Source organism: Heptranchias perlo, chromosome 9, assembly GCF_035084215.1.
Source record: "Heptranchias perlo isolate sHepPer1 chromosome 9, sHepPer1.hap1, whole genome shotgun sequence".
NCBI classification, from domain to species: domain Eukaryota; kingdom Metazoa; phylum Chordata; class Chondrichthyes; order Hexanchiformes; family Hexanchidae; genus Heptranchias; species Heptranchias perlo.
The window spans coordinates 51,063,651-51,088,846 of record NC_090333.1 but is presented as its reverse complement, the minus strand read 5'-3'; the positions used below and the strand labels follow the sequence as shown (position 1 = coordinate 51,088,846).

The window sequence follows — 25,196 nt, the reverse complement described above, 5'->3', positions numbered from 1 at the left end:
GTCCCCTCCTCCAAATCGTTAATATAGATTGTAAAGAGTTGGGGACCCAGCACCGACCCCTGTGGAACACCACTGGTTACTGGTTGCCAGTCCGAAAATGAACCATTTATCCCAACTCTCTGCTTCCTGTTTGATAACCAATCCTCCACCCATGCCAGAATATTACCCCCAATCCCGTGATTTTTTATCTTAAGTAATAATCTTTTATGTGGCACCTTGTCGAATGCCTTCTGGAAGTCTAAATACACTACGTCCACTGGTTCCCCTTTATCCACCCTATACGTTATATCCTCGAAGAACTCAAGCAAATTTGTCAGACATGACTTCCCCTTCATAAAGCCATGCTGACTTTGTCCTATTAAATTATGCTTATCTAAATGTTCCGTTACTGTCTCCTTAATAATAGACTCCAAAATTTTACCCACCACAGATGTTAAGCTAACTGGCCTATAATTTCCAGCCTTCTGCCTACTACCCTTTTTAAATAACGGTGTTACATTAGCAGTTTTCCAATCTGCCGGGACCTCTCCTGAGTCCAGGGAATTTTGGAAAACTATCACCAAAGCATCCACAATCCCTACTGCCACTTCCCTCAAGACCCTAGGATGGAAGCCATCAGGTCCAGGGGATTTATCCGCCTTGAGTCCCATTATTTTACTGAGTACCATCTCTTGAGTGATTTTAATCGTATTTAGCTCCTCCCCCCCGAGAGTCCCCTGTTTGTCCAGTGTTGGGATATTCTTAGTGTCCTCTACTGTAAAGACTGAAACAAAATATTTGTTCAGCATTTTTGCCATCTCCATGTTTCCCACCATTAATTTCCCGGTCTCATCCTCTAAGGGACCTATGTTTGCCTTAGCCACCCTTTTTCTTTTTATATAACTATAGAAACTCTTGCTATCTGTTTTTATATTTTTTGCTAATTTCTTTTCATAATCTAACTTCCCTTTCTTAATCAATCCTTTAGTTACTTTTTGCTGTCTTTTGAAGAATTCCCAATCTTCTATCCTCCCACTAAGTTTGGCTACCTTATATGTCCTTGTTTTTAGTCGGATACTATCCTTGATTTCTTTACTTAGCCACGGGTGGCTGTCATTTCTTTTACACCCTTTTTTCCTCAGTGGAATATATTTATTTTGAAAGTTGTAAAATAACTCCCTAAATGAACACCACTGCTCATGTACCGTCTTACCCTTTAATCTATTTTCCCAGTCCACTTTAATCAATTCCGCTCTCATACCATCATAGTCTCCTTTATTCAAGCTCAGTACGCTTGTTTGAGAATCAACCTTCTCACCCTCTAATTGGATATGGAATTCAACCATGTTGTGGTCGCTCGTTCCAAGGGGATCCTTAACTAGGACATTATTAATTAATCCTGACTCATTACACAGGACCAGGTCCAAGGTTGCCTGCCCCCTTGTAGGATCAGTTACATACTGCTCAAGAAATCCATCCCTGATGCACTCAATGAACTCGTCCTCAAGGCTGCTCTGCCCAATTTGATTTGTCCAGTTAATATGATAATTAAAATCCCCCATAATTATGGCTGTTCCCTTATTACATGCCCCGACTATCTCCTGATTAATACTTCTTCCAGCAGAGTTGCAACTATTAGGAGGCCTATATACTACGCCCACTAATGTTTTTTTTCCCTTATTATTCCTTATCTCCACCCAAACTGTTTCATTATCTTGATGCTTTGTCCCAATATCATTTCTCTGTATTACAGTGATTCCTTCCTTTATTAACATAGCCACCCCACCTCCCCTTCCTTCCTGCCTGTCCTTCCTGATTGTTAAATACCCTGGCATATTTAATTCCCAGTCGTGTGTTAGATTTGGTCTCTGCATTGCTGGGATATTGAATTATAGAAAGGTTATGGCACGGAAGGAGGCCATTCGGCCCATCGAGTCCATGCCGGCTCTATGCAAGGGCAATCCAATATCAGCCATGTTTGCCTCCTGATCATTGTCCAGTGAGCCCTGCTAAAATATGTACACATATGGAAGTGGGGTGAGGATAGGGCAGTGCTTGACTGCGATGCTGCTATGTTTAAACAGCTTGCCTCGGCTCATGTCAAAATTGGCTACTTGGTTGAGGTAATGGAAGAGTGGCGGCCCATGTGGAACTGTATCTAGGACATGTCACCATCTACTGGTGGTGGGGGGGTGGGGATGAAAAATGTACTATCCCATCCTATGCCACGTGACCCTCAAAGCGAACTCATCAATGACTCCCTCTCCAAACCACACAATCTCTGCTCTCTTTCCTGACAGGTGCCATGACCGTTTTATCTTGCACCAATCCTCCATCCACCCAACACCTTTGCCCCTGCCCAGCAGTTGAGAGGCCTGGCTGCTTGGGGATAAGAGCTGTCCTCTGCACACTTGGCTTACGACTACACTCAGGAATTCATGTTCGGCTGCCGAACCGTGGCTCAACTGGAGCCCTCGGTGAGCAGGCTGATGGAGTCCACAAACAACTATTCTGATGAGTAGACAGTTTTGGTGGCATCCTGTGATACAGCTCACAGAGAATGTCCTGTACAATAGTGGTTTGTTGTAGGCTGCATAACTTTCCTTTGCAGCAACATGGAGCCACCATTGGACATGAACCTTCAGCATGAAGAGGAAGATGACACTAATGACATCAAGAAGGTGGGAGGGCTCCAACAGTTGTCTGCAGCCAAAGCTCTTCAGTAGTAGCTCACGGAAGAGCACGTCACTTGAACAATCCCTGCTCCCCTGCATTAAAAGATGTCTCCAACATCCGTCCCAATCCTTCCACCCTGTAACGAACTGCATCTACCAAAAGACCAACATTGATATTTACGTCAACTAACATTGCAGGGTCATCAGCTACTATAGGAACACTCTCAGCACCCAAAGATTTCAAAGAGGATTATGATTTTACTGGCTACACACTAATTATCATCATGGTGTGAGCCCCCAGTGCCCATCTTAAGTGGTCTCTTACATACTCTACTGCTTGTACGAGATGCTCCCCCAGTGGTTGCAGCATAGGAGGTGTAAGGCTGCTCAGTCAAGGACTCATGAGATGCTTGTGGTTGATCACCACTAGGAGTGCGGGCCTGAGAGGACCTGACTGCAGACTGTAGTATTTGGTGTCTGCCAGGGTAGTCTGACCCAGCTGGCTTTCTGGCACCAGGGTGAGCAATGGTTCAGGGGTTGCGAAGGTCCAGACATGCTGTCACGAGAGATGGCAACATGGTCCATTCCCATTGTACAACTGTCACTGCAATTGGGCTGCAGCTCAGCACTCCAGCTGAACTGTGGGAAAGCAGACTGTGGGACATCCGTGATCTGACTGAAGCCATATCCATTCAGACTCCCAGCCTGTCCAAGGCAGAGGGCCCCTGAGGGATGTTGTTATCAGTGCCACAGATTCCTGTAGTTAAGGCCCAGCTGCAGCATCCATGGAGGTGACCACACATTCCGTGGTTGATTGCAGAGTGTTGATGCCACACGCCAGAATCCTGCACAAGTTGGGAGTGAACACCTCCACATACTCCGACGTGTTGCAGAAGCTTTCTGGCAGGCAATCCAATGCATTCAGCAATTGCTGGTGCACAGAAAGCATCTTTGTTTTAAATGTCAGGCCCCTAAAGTCTGCATCTTCGTCCTCTTCATCAGAACTAGGATGTGAGCTGGCTCTCTGGTGAGCTGTTTCCTGGGCTGCCCTATCTACAGGTGGCTGCCCCTGCTCACTTGTAATCAGTGAATCACCAGTACAGGACCCGTTAAATCACTCTCTGTACCATGTGGGGTGCCGATTTCCATGCTGGTGCTTGTAAGGGTCAAAGTGAGTGATGGTGCATCTTCTGGAGGTTCTCCTCATCAATCTGGTGACTTCAAGACACGATTCATCTGATGGACCTAGCTAAAGGGGAAAGGGACAAAAGTTAATACGTAGTGACAACGGTAAACAGTAGCAAATGAGTGGCAGCACAATTCCCCACTGACATGCTGAAGCTGTGACTCTGTGAGTGAGACAGTTAAGAAGAAAAAAAAGGAAGGGAAAATGGCCAAACACCCTGCTGTGCATGGCCTACAGCCTGGCCATCTCCAAAGTTGCATACCCTCTCTCTGCCAATAATGTCAATGGTGGCCTTTTCTGTAAGTGTCAGTGTCCGTAGAGGGGCAGGACCATCATCTATTCTGGTTCACTCACTCCTGCTTTGTGCCAGCTTCTCCTGCGAGAAGAGTGGAAGTGGGTTAGTATGTGCCCTGTTGAAGGATTTTGAAAATATGAGACAGCTCAGAATAGTTTCCCTGGTGACAAGAAGAAGCAGCAAGTGTGGCCAAAAGGGCCAAGTAGTTGTAAGTGAAAGCTGAAAGAAGGTGCATTGAAATATTCCCTGCTGACTTGAAGAGAGCTATGTGAAATGGGGAAGGGAAGGATTGATAGTGCTGGGGCTAAAATATGACTGTGCAAAAAATTTGAGAGATGTGAAGTGGACACTTGACTTGGCACTACTGGTCAGATCATAATTTTTTTTCTGCAATGCAGCCAGTTCCTGGAGACAGTGCTGGTGACATTGGTATTTCCACCATCTCTCTCCGTGTCACTTGATTAATTTGTCTTGGCACCCATCATCCATCAGAAGGGACGAGAACTTCTTTCCTGCACTTGGTTGATGAGTACCTCCACCACTGCATCAGAAAATCCCAGGGATCCGATCGAAGTCATCTTGTCTGCTGTTGCACAATCTCTCTGCGTACTATCCACTACTGTAAAAAGCACCTCCCCTTGAAGTTGCTGCTGGATGCCTTTAAGTAGTGGTTGCCCTGCTGAATTTCCTTTTTTATTCATTCATGGTATGTGGGCATCGCTGGCGAGGCCGGCATTTATTGCCCATCCCTAATTGCCCTTGAGAAGGTGGTGGTGAGCCGTCTTCTTGAACCGTTGCAGTCCGTGTGGTGAAGGTTCTCCCACAGTGCTGTTAGGAAGGGAGTTCCAGGATTTTGACCCAGCGACGATGAAGGAACGACGATATATTTCCAAGTCGGGATGGTGTGTGACTTGGAGGGGAACATGCAGGTGGTGTTGTTCCCATGTGCCGTCTGCTCTTGTCGTAGAGGTCGCGGGTTTGGGAGGTGCTGTTGAAGAAGCCTTGGCGAGTTACTGCAGTGCATCCTGTGGATGGTACACACTGCAGCCACCGTGCACCAGTGGTGAAGGGAGTGAATGTTTAGGGTGGTGAATGGTGTGCCAATCAAGCGGGCTGCTTTATCCTGGATGGTGTCGAGCTTCTTGAGTGTTGTTGGAGCTGCACTCATCCAGGCAAGTGGAGAGTTTTCCATCACACTCCTGACTTGTGCCTTGTAGATGGTGGAAAGGCTTTGGGGAGTCAGGAGGTGAGTCACTCGCCGCAGAATACCCAGCCTCTGACCTGCTCTTGTAGCCGCAGTATTTATATGGCTGGTCCAGTTAAGTTTCTGGCCAATAGTGACCCCAGGATGTTGATGGTAGGAGATTCGGCGATGGTAATGCCGTTGAATGTCAGGGGGAGGTGGTTAGACTCTCTCTTGTTGGAGATGGTCATTGCCTGGCACTTATCTGGCGTGAATGTTACTTGCCACATATGAGCCCAAGCCTGGATATTGTCCAGGTCTTGCTGCATGCGGGCTCGGACTGCTTCATTATTTGAGGGGTTGCAAATGGAACTGAACACTGTGCAATCATCAGCGAACATCCCCATTTCTGACCTTATGATGGAGGGAAGGTCATTGATGAAGCAGCTGAAGATGGTTGGGCTTAGGACACTGCCCTGAGGAACTCCTGCAGCAATGTCCTGGGGCTGAGATGATTGGCCTCCAACAACCACTACCATCTTCCTTTGTGCTAGGTATGACTCCAGCCACTGGAGAGTTTTCCCCCTGTTTCCCATTGACTTCAATTTTACGAGGGCTTCTTGGTGCTACACTCGGTCAAATGCTGCCTTGATGTCAAGGGCAGTCACTCTTACCTCACCTCTGGAATTCAGCTCTTTTGTCCATGTTTGGACCAAGGCTATAATGAGGTCTGGAGCCGAGTGGTCCTGGCAGAACCCAAACTGGTGAGCAGGTTATTGGTGAGTAAGTGCCGCTTGATAGCACTGTCAGACGACACCTTCCATCACTTTGCTGATGATTGAGAGTAGACTGATGAGGCGGTAATTGGCCGGATTGGATTTGTCCTGCTTTTTGTGGACAGGACATACCTGGGCAATTTTCCACATTGTCAGGTAGATAGAATCATAGAAGTTACAACATGGAAACAGGCCCTTCGGCCCAACATGTCCATGTTGCCCAGTTTATACAACTAAGCTAGTCCCAATTGCCTGCACTTGGCCCATATCCCTCTATACCCATCTTACCCATGTAACTGTCCAAATGCTTTTCAAAAGACAAAATTGTACCCGCCTCTACTACTGCCTCTGGCAACTCGTTCCAGACACTCACCACCCTTTGAGTGAAAAAATTGCCCATCTGGACCCTATTGTATCTCTCCCCTCTCACCTTAGATCTATGCCCCCTCGTTATAGACTCCCCTACCTTTGGGAAAAGATTTTGACTATCTACCTTATCTATGCCCCTCATTATTTTATAGACTTCTATAAGATCACCCCTTAACCTCCTACTCTCCAGGGAAAAAAGTCCCAGTCTGTCTAACCTCTCCCTATAAGTCAAACCATCAAGTCCCGGTAGCATCCTAGTAAATCTTTTCTGCACTCTTTCTAGTTTAATAATATCCTTTCTATAATAGGGTGACCAGAACTGTACACAGTACTCCAAGTGCGGCCTCACCAACGCCCTGTACAACCTCAGCAAGACATCCCAACTCCTGCATTCAATGTTCTGACCAATGAAACCAAGCATGCCGAATGCCTTCTTCACCACCCTATCCACCTGTGACTCCACTTTCAAGGAGCTATGAACCTGTACTCCTAGATCTCTTTGTTCTATAACTCTCCCCAACGCCCTACCATTAACGGAGTAGGTCCTGGCCCGTTAATGGTAGGGCGTTGGGGTAGATGCCAGTGTTGTAGCTGTACTGGAACAGCTTGGCTAGAGGCGCAGCTAGTTCTGGAGCACAAGTCTTCAGGACTACAGCCGGGATGTTGTCTGGTCCCATAGCCTTTGCTGTATCCAGTGCATTCAGCTGTTTACTTGATATCATGTGGAGTGAATCGAATTGGCTGAAGACTGGCTTCTGTGTTGGTGGGGATATCGGGAGGAGGTCGAGATGGATCATCCACTCGGCACTTCTGGCTGAAGATGGTTGCAAACGCTTTAGCCTTTTTTGCACTCAAGTGCTGGACTCCGCCATTATTGAGGATGGGGATGTTTACAGAGCCTCCTCCTCCCGTTAGTTGTTTAATTGTCCACCACCATTCACAACTGGATGTGGCAGGACTGCAGAGCTTTGATCTGATCCGTTGGTTGTGGAATTGCTTAGCTCTGTCTATAGCGTGTTGCTTCCACTGTTTAGCATGCATGTGGTCCTGAGTTGTTGCTTCACCAGGTTGGTCATCTTATTTTTAGGTACACCTGGTGCTGCTCTTCTGCACTCCTCATTGAACCAGGGTTGATCGCCTGGCTTGTTGGTAATGGTAGAGTGAGGAATATGCCGAGCCATGAGGTCACAGATAGTGCTGGAATACAATTCTGCTGCTGCTGATGGCCCACAGCGCCTCATGGATGCTTTTGAGCTGCTAGATCTGTTCTGAATCTATCCCATTGAGTATGGTGGTAGTGCCACACAACACGTTGGATGATGCCCTCAGTGCGAAGACGGGACTTCGTCTCCACGAGGACTGTGTGGTGGTCACTCCTACCAATACTGTCATGGACAGATGCATTGGCGAGGACGAGGTCAAGTAAGTTTTTCCCTCGTGTTGGTTCGCTCACTACCTGCCGCAGGCCCAGTCTTGGCAGCTATGTCCTTCAGGACTCAGCCAGTAGTGGTGCTACCTGAGCCATACTTGGTGAAATCCCCCACCCAGCGTACATTCTGTGCCCTTTCTAGCCTCAGTGCTTCCTCCAAGTGGTGTTCAACATGAAGGAGGACTGATTCATCAGCTGATGATGGAGGGCAGGAGGTTGCCTTGCCCATGTTTGGCCTGATGCCATGAGATTTCATGGGGTCCAGAGTCAATGTTGAGGACTCCCAGGGCCACTCCCTCCTTACTGTACTGCCACCTCTGGTGGATCTGTCCTGCCAGTGGGAGAGGACATACCCCCAGGAATGGTGATGCAAGAGTCTGGGATGTTGGCTTAAAGGTATGATTCTGTGAGTATGGCTATGTCAGGCTGTTGCTTGACTAGTCTGTGGGACAGATCTCCCAATTTTGGCACAAGTCCCCAGATGTTAGTGAGGAGGACTTTGCAAGGTCGACTGGGCTTGGTTTGCCTTTGTCGTCTTCGGTGCCAAGTGGTCTGGTTTTATTCTTATTATGACTTTTTTTCGCGAGATTGTGCAACTGAGTGGCTTGTTAGGCCATTTCAGAGGGCAATTAAGAATCAGCCACATTGCTGTGGGTCTGGGGTCACATGTAGGCCAGACCGGGTAAGGACAGCAGGTTTCCTTCCGCTAAAGGGCATTAGTGAACCCGATGGGTTTTTACAAAAACCCATGGCCACCATTACTGATATTAGTATTTTAACCTCCAGATTTTATTTAATTGAATTTAAATTCCCCAGATGCCGTGGCGGAATTTGAACTCATGACTCTGAATTATTAGTCTAGGCCTCTGGATTACTAGTCCAGTAACATAACCACTGTGCTACCAAGCTGCCTGCAGGGAATGTGTTTTGTGCTGGCAGCTCACTGATTTAATTTAAATTTGTCCCAACTACAAAAATGGCATGGGCCCCACGCCGATTCCTTCAGGCAGACGCAGCGCACGCCCTGCCCACCACCCGCCTGATTTACACTCGAGGTGAAAATCCATCCCAATATTTTCTGTGGAGGAGGCCAAGGTGTAATCGTGAGAACAATTTAATGAGAAGGACACAAGGTGCCAACCACTAATCTGAACAGTTGCACTCTTTTTCCAACATATGCTTTTTCTAACCAATTGAACAGTTTATAATCATAATTTCTTAAGAATTAAATTTAAAAACCCATTATAACCATTCTTGCACTCCGGTACACTGTGATAGTATAGTAACCTCATTAGGGTGAGCGACCGTTGTGGGGTTTGATCTGATTTGAGAGTAAGTTGGTTCCTAATCATATTATAGTTTTGCTCTGTACTACAGTAAAGTGCGTACCCAAGCAGGCAATCCAATAAGCTGCAAATCCCAGGGCTATTTATAAGCGAAATGCAGAATTTTTCTCATACTGCATATTAGTTTCATTGGATAATGAATTGAAGCATCCTTTCCACAATATAAAACAATTCTGCCTTTCCTGATTGGTCTGACCAATTGATGCATATGAGGACTGGTCTGTTTAGAGTTGGGTTATGAGCTGTGATATGGTGTGAATGGGTGCAAACTCTAAACAGTGGAGAGTACCTTCCTTCGTTCAATTTGAGTATAATATCACATTGGTGTTTATCTACACATCTTGACCTTTGACATGCTCATGGAGGCCTGCTCAGCTGTGAGATGAGGACATAAAGCAAGGAGCGAGAAAAAGCCAATTGCACATCAAATCCTTTGCTACCATAGATCATGGATATTTCAATTTTTCTCTGACTCCTAAAGTTAATCAAGCAAAACCATCTCTCTCCCATTCATCAAATGAAACTATATGTACATCTTCCATTGTGTAACCCTGACAAGTTGTTTGCCATAAGTGATGTCTCCAGAGACATGTGTAATCCATGGAGATTTTAGTTAGACGACAAATGGCACTACTTTGCCCCTTTTAAAATTGGTTTGCTACTCGCTTTAGTTTCTCCCATGCACATTTACTGAATGAGCAGGAAACAAAGGATTTACTCTCAAGTCCTGATCCATGCTGCAGCCAACAGCTAAAAGGATTACGAGAACAACATGAACCATATGCCTTCAAATCCCTCCCCTCTCACTTTTTGTAAAATGTCACAGCATGTCCTGTTGATGGTCCAGGTGAGATTGGAGCCTCGATTTTAATGGCCGGGCGGGAACGTGGCCAAGCGAGCGTCCTGCCCGTCCTGGAGCAGCAGCAGGGGTCTCGAACGATTTTAACGGCCAGGCGGGAACGTGGCCAAGCAAGCATCCTGCCTGTCCTGGAGCGGCAGCAACGGTCTGGAAAGATTTTAACGGTCGGGTCTCATTAACATGTCGCTTGCTGACTTCCCAACCAAAATGACCGGGAAGTCAATGGGAGGCAGTTACCCGACCGTCGGTTTCCTCATGGGGGCTCCGTAAAGAAACTGAATAAAGAAACTTACCTTGCTGGGCCTCTTATGGCCCTTGCTGTTGTTCCTGGCAGGTTGTGCCTAGTGGGGAAACCTCCACTCTTCCCTTGCTCAGGCTTCAGGTTAAAATAGCAGATTGGGTCACGATGACTCATCAGAGCCTGATCGGCATATTTAGGAGGACCCCACCTTGGGCCGGATATTCTTGCCCCCTGCAATTTAAAATTGCACTCAACCAGATCAGGTGAGACTCTCACTTCATTTAGAGTAAAAATTGACCCCCAGGTGTCAGTATATAAAGAATCTTGGGTGTCCACCAACCCTATCACTATGTAGGCTATCACACTGGTATGACAGCCTACTAAAGCATAGGCCACCTGTTCATTGCATTACATTTTAAACAAGGTATCACAAATAACCAGATCTGTTTGACAACAAAGTTAGAAGACCAATACAAGATAAATGAGCAGCCATTATTTTAAAGACTAAAGTTTGGGGGGTTGGGTAGTCCAGTGGGTTAGCAACATTAGTTCCATTCCAGCTGAGATGGATGGAATGTAGATTTTCACTTGCTGATGGATGTAAGTAAGGATCCAATGTAAAATTAGTTTGGCCTGTCTCAACCATCTTCCTACTGAAGAATGAAGCTGTATAAAACTACCTCTGATTTGGCGGTAATTGACAATCTCACCCGAATAAATTAGAGGGATGGTTGATGTGGAAATGGGAATGTACATTGATGAGTGGGTGTTCTTCTGAACCTGAGCTAAGGCACATTTTTGGGGGCAATGGAGGGAGCGTTACTGTGCTAGTGTACTCAGTGCTGAAAGCGAATGCGAAAAATATTGCCTCTTCAACCCTGACATCTGTTACCCTAAACAACACAAATTCATCAAATATAAAACAAGAGTGCAAAACTTGTGGTGTTTACTAGCCCAGAAAGAAAGGTTTGAAATGTCTTTGTAAGTACATGAAGTATGGTAGGCTGCTTCTTCAGACTTAATATTATAGACATTAACAAGTGTCTCCTTTTGGTTTCCTCCAGGAATGGATTTACCAGATGAAACTCAGTTGCAGCCTTCCACCCCAGCATGGAACGGTTCCAGTGACTCAGGCAAGCAATCGCTTAAACTGTAGTAAAGCTCAAGTGAATGATAGAATGCTGCCCCAGCACCCCCCACCATCCCTCCCCTCCCCCACCCATCCCTCCCCTCCCCCCCCCCCCCCCCATCCCTCCCCTCCCACCCCCCCAAACTTTCATACACACGTGTCTACTGTACTGTACAATAGCATTCACGCTGCTAACAATTCTGGGAGTAAAACTGGAAGAGGTTCTGTAAAAATGAGCGAAATGTTCTTCTGGGATGGTCTACATCTGCAAGTGATTATACTGAGTATTTGTTTTGTTGGGGCCCAGCTTGAGACACTGGGACACCAAAATGATACTGTAATTCAAACAGGATGTGTGTTTCAAGGTTTTCTTCAAATTCTTGAGCTTTGATGCCGTCAGACCGCAGTAGTTCGGGTTTCTGTTGCTGTCACACTTGTGAAATTGCCTGGTTTCAAATGAAACAGTCTTCATTCTAAAATACAAAACTTAACGTAGAAGGCCTGCACATCTCGCAGTGTACGACCCTCTGAGCCTCTCATTTATCTTTTTCTTCCATTCATTGAGAAAAGAAACCAGGAAGGCTTACTACTGCTTCCATCTCCTGATTGAAGTTTTTCCCACTTTATTTTCTGTGGTGCTTTTCAAAAGTCACCAACATCCACTGTTACCAACATCCATTATTCTTTCTGCTGATTTTGTGGCCGTGTTAATTGTTGTGTGTGCCCCCAGGTATTTTGCTGGTGACTTTGCAGGAATGAGGCAGAATCCTGCACTAAGTTTCTGACCTGAGGTAAGGGTGCCGTAGGTAATTGCAAAGTGATAGTCAGAATTTTAACCCACAAGGAAGGGAAACAATTAAACAGGGATTCGCTGCCTTTCTCATACATACTGGAAGTTAATGTCAGAGTGCATTGGAAAGTTCTTCAGAAAAGTACCCTCTAACCGTTTTTTAAAAAAAATGTTGAAAAGCTGTGTCAGGAGCTCAGTGAGTAAGTGCAGCTGCCAGGATGATTATGATTGTACAAACCAGGAAGGTTCCAAGTTCAGCCTGTGGTCTCTACTGAGTTAGCTGATCTCAGCCTGGCAGGGCTGCTACAAGGCCCCTCAAAACAATAGGGGTAGGGAGGGGAAAACAGTCAGGATTCTGACTCCTGATTGCCATCCAGTGAATCCCTGCTGGAAAGTGTGCATGTGGGGACCTCATGAGGGCAGGATTAGGCTTGCCTTTAATGCCCCCCCCACAGGCAAATAACCTGATGCCATTCCATCACAAAAGTAAGCCCAGCACCCTTGGAAGTGTGGCCCATATGCTTCATCAGCTTCAGGGGAGGAGGCAAGAAATTGAAGGGGAATAAATACATATATTCACCAGCAGATCTAGCATTGGGAGGCGGAAGTCATTGCTGCGATGTGGATGTGGGAAACAGCTGGACACTTCCACTCAAAGGGTTTGGAAGGAAATTTGTAAGAGATCTCCTCAGATGGGAAGTAACTGGTTTTTGATTGGTTCCTGCAAAATAAATAAATATTCCTGGAATTTCTGCAGGGATTCTCTGATGGGGGATCGGTAAAAATGGCCCAAAACTGCTGTTTATGTTGGTTCCCCTGGGGTTACAAAGGGAGACTAGGATAATCCAGTGGAAATTCCCCTCCATAGTTTTTTATTTATCCCTGGGGGGTAGATAAATAAATCAATTAAAAAACCTTACATCTGCACGCATTTCCTTTGTCAGTTTTTTCCATTATTAATTCCTATGTCCACATTTATAATGACAACTGTCAATGTCAGCTTGTGATGCTGTAACCACACCCTCACTCCTGTAGCATTCTCTGCCTCCAAAATTGCCGCACATTTTGCTAACTCTAAATAATAATATAAAACCAATGTGTAATATAACAATAAGAACAGAAAAAATGATTGTAAAATAACGACTGAATTACGTCTGATGGCCTTGGTTCAGTAATCCCCTGCCTTTACCCGAAGACTACACTTGGTCTTGACTCCACGTGTCCATTGACATGGGAGGCCAACTAATAAACAAATATATCTCTGCATTTAACATTTTTACTGCTATGGCCCATCTGTTTATGATGAGGTTTTTATAACAAGGGCTCGGAAGTTTAGAAAACTGAAGAAAAGATCACACCCATTTAAATTTTTCCTGGTTTTTATTTATTCATTCACGGGATGTGGGCGTCGCTGGCGAGGCCAGCATTTATTGCCCGTCCCTAATTACCAAATATCTCTGCAACAATACCTTGTATAACCAACGTAAATGCGTTCTGCGTAAATAATTATATTTAAATTTAGAATTTTTATTCAGAGCCTGCCTCCAAATTTGAATAATGATACAGCACTTGCAGAATTTCTACTGTTTGTCAGAGCTGCTTGTACGATTGTGCAAAAATGAGTTTTTTTTTACTTTGTTGTGTCACAAATCTACTTTTCAAGATTCCAGCTGAACGGATTTTTGAAAAACACTTGAGATGATTACACTGCTGTCCAATTTTATTGTTAGTGTTTGCTGACAGCTCATTGTTTTCATATGTCCTTAGCAGTTTCTCAATGGAAGTTTATGGCCCGACTTTGCTCACATCCGATGTTTCTTATTCCCTTTCTGTTTGTGATTTATTGCTGTATTATAAATATGAAATTTTAGCCGTTTGTGTGTAAGAATGGCACAGAAATTTGCATGCGTGCAGATGTGATTCCTGAAGTACTTTTTATATATACCAGCGGGTCTTCGATTGCTCACAGTTAATCAGATGGTATGCTATCTTGTAAGGACAGAATTATTATACCATTTAATGTACAAGGTATTAATCTGTACCTAAAGTGAAGCTGTGTCCCTTTAAGACCACAAAGTCTAATTGCTGGAATTCCCTACCTAATGCCATTATGGGAGCACCATCACCAGCGCAAGTACTGCAGTGCTTCAAGGAGAAGGCCCGCCACCTTCTATGGGCAACTAGGGATGGTAATTACCAACATCCCAAGTATAAATATATATATAAAAAAAATTATCAGGCTAAAGAGTAAATCCCTACCTTTGTTTGTAAATAGCGTGCAGACTTTGTGGCTCTGGTATTTTGTGTCCTTGAAGAGTTTCTTTGTTTATTAAACTTTTCTTTGAAGTATGACGCAGAAGTTGAGCGTGATGGATAGGAAATGTGTGCTCTTTGTACCGTTTTAATAATATTAATAGGTAAATACTAGGAGATCTCTCATTGCTCACAGCGAGTTGAGAGATATGCAGTTGTATAACTAAAGGAGAATAATACGCATTTAACACATGTTTTAATATACAGCAGATCTTGTATGGTATTGCTCACAGGGAATCAAAGGCTACTCTGTTGTAATGGACGGCGTGCTGGGAATGTGAAATTGGAAGGGTGGTTCGGGGTTAATCTCCAATGAAAGAATTTGACAAAAAATTTGATGCAATCTCTCTGTGGACAGTGAGTAAATGCTTTTATTAAAAATAATATTGTGTTTTCTCTACCCACTGCATATAGACAAATAAAGGGGGCACAGACCAGTGAATGGATGGTGAGGTCAACCCTTCCCATTTCCAGGAAAAATCAGACGTGCCACTAACTGGTGGACTGACCTTTACATTGAGAGCAGTAATCTATTGGTTATGATACTGGATTAGTAATCCAGAGATTGTGAGTTCATAATTCCACCATGACAAATTGTGAAACCAGAAATCAAAATCTGGTAATTTGTTGGCTGGCACCAGAAGAGAAAGCTATGAAAGCTGCGACATTATCACAAAAAACAACTGGATCACTAATATCCTTCCGGGGAGAGAACTTGCCATCATTACCCAGTCTGCCCTACATGTGAGTCCAGTCCCAAATGACTCTTAATGCCAGTGTCACCCATATCCCAAGAACACATTTTTAAAAAAATCTTTGATCAATGCTCCTGCAACATGAGGCTCATGTCAAAAGATCAGTCCTTTCTTCTTTTAATGAGTTTTTTCAATTTTTATAATGCTGTAAGAGTATTTCTGTTAGAATTTACTGGTTTGCTGCGGTTTACGGGTGCATTTACACTTCAAGTTTGGAGTTGATTTCCACTCCGTGCTGAATAAACTAGCAGCGTAAATTCACTGTCAGAACCGAGCCTGCAACTTTAAGTGTTATTTGGTCTTTAAATAACAAAAGTTTCTCAAGCTCACTACTGGGGAAGAACTTTCCAAATGGGAATCCCAAATACCTGACTGAAGACATGCAAAAAATTACATTACAGCCCATTTTGCACCATATATATATATAAATGCATATAGATAGATATATATAAATATATTAAACTAGCAGATTTAAAAGAGAGAAGTACAAGTCTATTTCAAGCTTTAGAATCTTTTTTTGCAACTTAGTTGTTTTCTGCCAACTTCCAGTGAGTTGTCTGCATCACATAAAGGTACATTGGGTATTCTTGGCAACGCACAGATCAAGCTCGGTTACCCGAAGGAGAGCCAATGAGTGTCTAATCACATTCATACTATTTACACAGCACCGTACAACCCACCAAGGTTGATCAGTCATTAATTTTTTTTGTATTTAATGGTCTGGAAATCACTTAAAATTGTGCACGGTTTTAGTTGGCAAATGATCGTCTGATAATCCACATCTTATAAAAGGAAATTTACTTGCTTCCAACAATGTTTTCCTCCCTCATCCATTTTCTTCCCTCCCCTTGTCCGATGAATGCGTTATTTCCTTCCTGGGAATCAGTTCTGTGGATGCCGGACGCCCTCCTGTATCTCAGTACCCATTATTTATGTATGAGTCTTGACAGTGGGTCTCGTCAAGATGTTCAATTATGGGGTGGGGGCCGAGCGAAGCCCATTCCTTTCCTTACCCACGTTCACACTCAGAGTTTCAGTTGAAGAGTAATCAGTCCATGGGATCCTGTCTGATTTTCCCCCTCCCTGACGTGGTGGCATTTTTATTGCTGGTTGGCTGAGATCAGAGGACTCGCAGCAGGCCAACGATTGTACCTGGGACCTGCCTGGTCTGCGTGGTTCGGCTGCTCATTGGATAAACTTGCTCGGCCATCAGGAGAACGTGTTTTTGAACTACTTACATTTTTCACAATGAGTCAAAGCAAATGTTAGATAAGATGATCTCGATTTTCCACCCATGGACTGGCAATCTAGCGGCAGGCCTTTCCATCCCAGGGGCCATCACAGCTGCCCTGTTTCTATTTTTACCCAGGATCTGCAGATAATGCACTTTTTTGTTTATTCGTTCATGGGATGTGGGCGTCGCTGGCATTGCCAGCATTTATTGCCCATCCCTAATTGCCCTTGAGAAGGTGATGGTGAGCCTCCTTCTTGAACCGCTGCAGTCCGTGTGGTGAAGGTTCTCCCACAGCGCTGTTAGGTAGGAAGTTCCAGGATTTTGACCCAGCGACGATGAAGGAACGGCGATGTATTTCCAAGTTGGGATGGTGTGTGACTTGAAGGGGAAGATGTAGGTGGTGTTGGTCCCATGTGCCTGCCGCCCTTGTCCTTCTAGGTGGTAGACGTCGTGGGTTTGGGAGGTGCTGTCAAAGAAACCTTGGCGAGTTGCTGCAGTGCATCCTGTGGATGGTACACACTGCAGCCACTGTGCGCCAGTGGTGGAGGGAGTGAATGTTTAGGGTGGTGGATGGGGTGCCAACCAAGCGAGCTGCTTTGTCCTGGATGGTGTCGAGCTTCTTGAGTGTTGTTGGAGCTGCACTCATCCAGGCAAGTGAGAGTATTCCATCACATTCCTGACTTGTGCCTTGTAGATGGTGGAAAGGCTTTGGGGAGTCAGGAGGTGTGTCACTCACTGCAGAATAGCCAGCCTCTGACCTGCTCATGTAGCCACAGTATTTATATGGCTGGTCCAGTTAAGTTTCTGATCAATGGTGACCCCCAGGATGTTGGTGAGGGATTCGGTAATGGTAATGCTGTTGAATGTCAAGGGGAGGTGGTTAGACTCTCTCTTGTTGGAGATGGACATTGCCTGGCACTTGTCTGGCGCGAATGTTAATTGCCACTTATCAGCCCAACCCTAGATGTTGTCCAGGTCTTGCTGCATGCAGGCATGGACTGCTTCATTACCTGAGGGGTTGCGAATGGAACTGAACACTGTGGAATCATCAGCGAACATCCCCATTTCTGACCTTATGATGGAGGGAAGGTCTTTGATGAAGCAGCTGAAGATGGTTGGGCCTAGGACACTGCCCTGAGGAACTCCTGCAGCAATGCCCTGGGGCTGAGATGATGGGCCTCCAACAACCACTACCATCTTCCTTTGTGCTAGGTATGACTCCAACCACTGGAGAGTTTTCCCCCTGATTCCCATTGACTTCAATTTTACTAGGGCTCCTTGGTGCCACACTCGGTCAAATGCTGCCTTGATGTCAGGGGCAGTCACTCTCACCTCACCTCTGGAATTCAGCTCTTTTGTCCATGTTTGGACCAAGGCTGTAATGAGGTCTGGAGCCGAGTGGTCCTGGCGGAACCCAAACTGAGCATCGGTGAGCAGGTTATTGGTGAGTAAGTGCCGCTTGATAGCACTGTCGACGGCATCTTCCATCACTTTGCTGATGATTGAGAGTAGACTCGGGCATTAATTGGCCAGATTGGATTTGTCCTGCTTTTTGTGGACAGGACATACCTGGGCAATTTTCCACATTGTTGGGTAGATGCCAGTGTTGTAACTGTACTGGAACAGTTTGGCTAAGGCGCAGCTAGTTCTGGAGCACAAGTCTTCAGCACTACAACCGGGATGTTGTTGGGGCCCATAGCCTTTGTTGTATCCAGTGCACTCAGCCGTTTCTTGATATCACATGGAGTGAACCGAATTGGCTGAAGACTGGCTTCTATGATGGTGTGGATATCGGGAGGAGGCTGAGATAGCTTATCTACTCTGCACTTCTGGCTGAAGATGGTTGCAAACCCTTCAGCCTTGTCTTTTGCACTCACGTGCTGGACTCTACCATCATTGAGGATGGGGATATTTACAGAGCCTCCTCCTCCCGTTAGTTGTTTAACTGTCCACCACCATTCACGACTGGATGTGGCAGGACTGCAGAGCTTTGATCTGATCCGTTGGTTGTGGAATCGCTTAGCTCTGTCTATAGTATATTGTTCGTGCTGTTTAGCATGCATGTAGTCCTGTGTTGTAGCTTCACCAGGTTGGCACCTCATTTTTAGCTGCTCCTGGCGTTCTCTTCTACACTCCTCATTGAATCAGGGTTGATCCCCTGGCTCGTTGGTAATGGTAGAGTGAGGAATATGCCGGGCCATGAGGTTACAGATTGTGCTGGAATACAAACTGCTGCTGCTGGTGGCCCACAGTGCCCAGTTTTAAGCTGCTAGATCTATTCTGAATCTATCCCATTTAGCACAGTGGTAGTGCCACACAACATGTTGGATGGTATCCTCAGTGCGAAGACGGGACTTCATCCCCACAAGGACTGTGCGGTGGTCATTCCTCCAATACTGCCATGGACAGATGCATCTGTCACTGGATAGCAAGTACAAACCCCGGTTGATTTTTTTTCCCCACTTCTAACGTAGGGACATTTAGCCCACCACGCTACCAGGTTAGTTGAGATCAACTAATGTTGCACAGATCAGGGATTAAACCTGGGAACTGTACGATTCAAAAAAACTCCCCCAAGCCACTTACAACGGCACTTTCAAATTCCCAACTGTCCAGCCTTTGGCCCTCCATTCACCACAACTTTTCTGCAGCTACCGATCTGCTCAATCACACCCTCACCTCCATCTTTGATGCCCTTGTCCCCATTAAAACCATTCCTCTCTCTCACCCTGGTCGTTCCCCCTGGTAAGGCCCTCATCTCCACTCCCTTAAGTCCAAGGAATGCAGACTTAAACCTTTATTGTGGACAACTGGTTTAGCCATTCATCGCCAGATCTGGCTGGACCACATAAAGCACTGTCATGTCCTGCTCGACTCTGCCAAAACTGCTCACTATTCCAGTATCATCCTGGAATGAAAAGATAACCCCGGCTTCTCTTCTCCACTACAAACCTTCTTCTTAAACTCCTCTCCCTTGCCTCCTCCACCCTCACCTCCAACGACAAGTACGAGGAGCTGATGGACTACTTTGTCATTAAGATTGAGACCATCCATTCAGCTGCCTCTGCCGTTTCCCTCCCTTCCCCAGCCCACTCAGCCAAACTTCCCCTAAGGTTCCCTCCTGCCTTAGCCCTGGACTCGCATCTTTCTCTAGTTTCTCTCCTATCTCCCCTCATGCCCTCACTGAACTCATGTTGTCCATGAGACCCACCTCCTGCTCCCTCGATCGTATTCTCACCAAACTGCTGACCACCCAACTTCCCTTCCTGGCACCCCTGTTAGCTGATATTGTTAACAGTTCCCTCTCCTCAGGTACTGTCCCCCTCCCCTTCAAATCTGCAATCATCACTTCCCTCCTCAAAAAACCCACCCTTGACCCCTCTGTCCTTGCAAACTACCGCCCCATCTCCAACCTTCCTTTCCTCTCCAAAGTCCTTGAACGTGTTGTCATCTCCCAAATCCATGCCCATCTTTCCCGCAGCTCCATGTTTGAATGCCTTCAATCAGGTTTCTGCCCCGCCACAGTAATGAAACAGCCCATATCAAAGTCACAAATGACATCCTATGTGACCGTGACCATGGTAAACTATCCCTCCTCATCCTTCTCGACCTGCCTGTAGCCTTTGACATGGTTGACCACACTATCCTCCTCCAACGCCTCTCCACCATCGTCCAGCTGGGTGGGACTGCCCTCACCTGGTTCTATACTTATCTATCCAGTCATAGCCAGAGAATTACCTGCAATGGCTTCTCTTCCCACTCTTGCATAGTCACCTCTGGAGTCCCCCAAGGATCTATTCTTAGCCTCCTCCTACTTCTCATCCAAATGCTGCCCCTCAGCAACATCATCCGAAAACACGACGTCAGGTTCCACATGTACGCTGATGACGCCCAGCTCTGCCTCACCACTACTTTTCTCGACCCCTCGGCTTGTCCGACATCCAGTACTGAATGAGCAGAAATTTGCTCCAACTAAATATTGGAAAGATCGAAGCCATTGTCTTTGGTCCTCGCCATAAACTCCGCTCCTGAGCCACCGACTCCATCCCTCTCCCTGGCTACTGTCTAAGGCTGAACCAGACTGTTCACAACCTTGGCGTCCTATTTGACCCTGAGATGAGCTTCCGACCACATATCTGCTCCACCACCAAGACTGCCTACTTCCACCTCCGTAACATCACCCGTCTCTGTTCCTGCATCAGCTCAGCTGCTGCTGAAACCCTTATCTATGCCTTTGTTACCTCTAGACTTGACTGTTCCAATGCTCTCCTGGCCAGCTTCCCATCTCCCACCCTCCATAAACTTGAGCTCATCCAAAACTCTGCTGTCCGTATCCTAACACGCACTAAGTCCCATTCACCCATCACCCCTGTGCTCACTGACCTACATTGGTTCCCGGTCCAGTAATGCCTCAATTTTAAAATTCTCATCCTTGTTTTCAAATCCCTCCATGGCCTCGCCCCTCCCTATCTCTGTAACCTCCTCCAGCCCTACAACCCTCCGAGATCTCTGCGCTCCTCCAATTCCGGTCTCTTGCACATCCCCGATTTTATTTGCTCCACCATTGGTGGCCGTGCCTTCAGCTGCCTAGACCCTAACCTCTGGAAATCCCTTCCAAAACCTCTCCGCCTCTCTACCTCTCTCTCCTCCTTTAAGACGCTCCTTAAAACCTACCTCTTTGACCGAGCTTTTGATCACCTAATACCTCCTTATGTGGCTCGGTGTCAAATTTAGTTTGATAATTCTCCTGTGAAGTACCTTGGGACGTTTTACTACGTTAAAGGCACTATATAAATGCAAGTTGTTGTTGTTATCATACCATGTAGTGATTTATCTAATAGGGTACAGTTCCATGGACACCAGCACCTCTCCTGTAACTTATCTAAGTGCCCATTATTTGAGTTGTAAAAAAAAATTTAAGTGACTTTTCCACACATGCACTTTCCAGAAGTCACTGCACAGTGATAGGGGCAGGAACTTTCACCAATTTTGTTGCCTGTAAAAGTGGGGAGAATTGTAGAGCCGACCCATGCCTAAAGGACATGTAAAAATTCCCAAGGTAATTCAATACATAAAGAGCAATTACTAGAAAGGAAGCCTTTTCCAAAGAGGAATGAGAAGGCACCACAGATGAAACAGGAAAATATGAGAGAATAGTTGTGGTTATGGATCTATATAGCAGGATTGAACCCCAAGTCAAAACATTCCAAACATGTCACCAATGGAATGTAACATTAATTATGGAGCTCGCAGTGGGGGGAGGAAACAATTTATACAAATGGGATTTGATCTTCACTAATAATTAGAGGTGGGGGGAGAGGGGGGAATGCCACCAGCAAAATCTTGCTTTGAATTTTCCTTTTCTTTTCATTTATTTTTATTGCCAGTTTTCTTGCCTCCCCTGCTGAAGGATCCACATGCAGGGGTAGGATTCCATGTATGTCAGGTACTCTTCCATGTATCCTCACTTTTCAGTAGTAGTCATTGGATAGTGATCAGGAGTGGGAATCATAGAATGATACAGCACAGAAGGAGGTCATTTGGCCCATCGTGCCTGTGCTGGCTCTTTGAAAGAGCTATCCAATTAGTCCCACTCCCCTGCTCTTTCCCCATAGGCCTGTAAATTTTTCCACTTCAAGTATTCATCCAATTCCCTTTCAAAAGTTATTATTGAATTTACTTCCACCACTCTTTCAAGCAGGGCATTCCAAATCATAACTCACTGCATAAAAATGTTTTCCTCATGTCGCCTCTGGTTCTTTTGCCAATTATCTTAAATCTGTTTGCTCTGGTTACTGACCTTCTGCCACAGGAAATAATTTTTCCTTATTTACTCTAGCAACACCCCTCATAATTTTGAACACCTCTATTAAACCCCCCCTTAACCTTCTCTGCTCTAAGAAGAACAACCCCAGCTTCTCTAGCCCCTCCATGTAACTGAAGTCTTCCATTCCTGGGACCATTCTAGTAAATCTCCTCTGCATTCTCTCTAAGGCCTTCATACCCTTCCTAAAGTGTGGTGCCCAGAATTGGCCACAATACTCCAGCTGGGGCCTAACCAGTGTTTTATAAAGGTTTAGCATAACTTCCTTGCTTTTGTACTCTATGCCTCTATTTATCAAGCCAAGGATCCTGTATGCCTTTTTAACAGCCTTCTCAACTTGTCCTGCCACCTTCAAAGGCATGTGTACGTACACCCCCAGGTCTCTCTGTTCCTGCACCCCCTTTAAAATTGTACTATTTAGTTTATATTGCCTCTCTTCATTCTTCCTACTAAAATGAATCACTTCACACTTCTCTGCGTTAAATTTTATCTGCCATGTGCCTGGCTATTTCACCAGTCTGTCTATGTTCTCCTGAAGTCTGTTACTATCCTCCTCACTGTTTACTGCACTTCCGAGTTTCATGTCATCTGAAAACTTTGAAATTATGCTCTGTATACCCAAGTCCAGGTCATTAATATATATCAAAAAGAGCAGTGGTCCCAACAGACCCTCGGTGGACACCACTGTAAACTTCCCTCCAGTCTGAAAAACAACCGTTTACCACTACTCACTGCTTTCTGTCCATAGCCAATTTCATATCCAAGCAGCAACTCCCTCTTTAATCCCATGGACTTCAATTTTGCTAGCAATCTATTATGTGGTACTTCATCAAATGCCTTTTGAAAGTCCATATACACAACATCAACCGCACTACCCTTATCAACCCTCTCCATTACTTCATCAAAGAACTCAATCAAGCTAGTCAAACACGATTTGACTTTAACAAATCCATGCTAGCTTTCATTTATTAACCCATCTGCTGGCTGATTTTTTTTTTAACTACCTGAAGTGAAGGCCAGTTGTTGCATGCTTGGCTCAGATCAGCTAACTCAGCACGGGCTAGGGTTAGAATTAGCAATCCCCTTAATTGTAGGTGTGGACTAGCCATATGGGAAATCGGAAGAATTCCAAATGCACCCGTGAATGGTTCTATAGCGCAGTATTATTGGTGCGCCTCTTTCTGAGAATTCAAAAGAATCCCACACCCTTTCAGGGGAACCAGTTCACCCTGCTTAACTGTACACAACAACAAAATGTGTGTTACAGGTCAGCCTTGGGCAGTGCCCTTACATATTGAGCCATCAGGGAACTCCTAGCAACATATTCAATGATTTTACCCATTAACAGTTGACCTAAAATAATGAGGATGAGCCACTTCAGGGAAGATGCACAACAGCCTTACGAAGATCCTTTAAAAATACTTTCATTATTTTGGTTAAGCACAATGTAAATCAACAATATGGCATTAAATGTGGCTGTAAGTGTTTTTGAGGGCCAGGGAAAGAAGAGAGAGGAAATCTAATCCAAAAAAAGAGAAAAGGCAGAAGGACCTATTGATAGAAAATAGCATTTATTTTTCTTTTAATGCACAAGCCAGAAAGATTTTTGCAATCTGTTAGTTAAAACTCCACATAAAACAACCAAAAAAGTTATGAAACTCTGCCAGGGGAGAAAAGGTGGAGGTGAGCTTTGGACTTTGAGGAGAAATGGCACAGTTCCATGAAATTTTTAAATAAAATATTTGCTGGTTTTTATGTAAGAATTTGAAAGATCAAGTAGCAATAGAGATAGAGAAAACCAGACCTGCAGTGAGGTGGATACAGGGCAGGGTGCATGAGTTTCAGTTATAAAACTTGCCGATAAATATTCATCCCAGTGATTGCGGATTAACAATTTTGCTTAGATATTCTACATTGCTAAGTGTGGCACAATACAGGAAGGTTTCAGTTTTGATCCTGATCATCTTTGCTGAGGAACGTAGGAACTGCTAGACGAGAAAAGACCAAGATCCATCTGCTTCGCTTTCTACCATCTTGGTAGTCACCTGATACAACAATAATGGAGTTATTGACTAATCATGCCAATCAATCTCTATCAATTAGTCTGCAACAAACCCAGAAATGACACGAGGAAAACCCTAGTGGTGGAGTGCTTTGGGAACCATAGGTCGAAAGTCACCTTTTTCCTCCCAAACATGCTACACTTACCACATGTCATGTCTCAAATTACTCATATACTGTATGTACTGTACTCAAATTGGCAGGGTGTGACTAGTGATGTCCCACAGGGATCTGTATTGGGGCCTCAACTATTCAATGTATTTCTTAATGACTTACATGATGGGATAGAGAGCCACATATCCAAGTTTGCCGATGACACAAAGAGAGTCTGCATTGTAAGCAGTCTAGATAGAATCAAATTACAGAGAGATATTAATAGATTAAGTGAATGGGCAAAACTGTGGCACATAGATTTCAATGTAGGCAAGTGTGAAGTCATCCACTTTGGACCTAAAAAGGATAGATCAGAGTACTTTCTAAATGGTGAAAAGGTCGAAACAGTGGCGGTCCAAAGAGACTTAGAGGTCCATGTACATAAATCATTAAAATGTCATGGACAGGTACAGAAAATAATCAAAAAGGCTAATGGAATTCTAGCCTTTATATCTAGAGGACTAGAATACAAGGGGTTGGAAGTTATGCTGCAGCTATACAAAGCCTTGGTTAGACTACACCTGGAGTACTGTATTCAGTGCTCGGCACCGCACCTTAGGAAGGATATATTGGCCTTGGAGGGCATGCAGTGTAGATTT

At 45.1% G+C, this 25,196-nt stretch overlaps 1 protein-coding gene across 1 annotated transcript in view; it reads left to right on the top strand.

Moving 5' to 3' along the window:
• The window catches only part of ror1 (receptor tyrosine kinase-like orphan receptor 1), a 245,564-nt gene that overhangs the window by 144,362 nt on the left and 76,006 nt on the right, over positions 1–25,196 (top strand). The window contains exon 2 of the mRNA XM_067990397.1: positions 11,403–11,471. Coding sequence (XP_067846498.1) covers positions 11,403–11,471 — 69 coding nt within the window. The remainder of the gene's footprint in view (positions 1–11,402; positions 11,472–25,196) is intronic.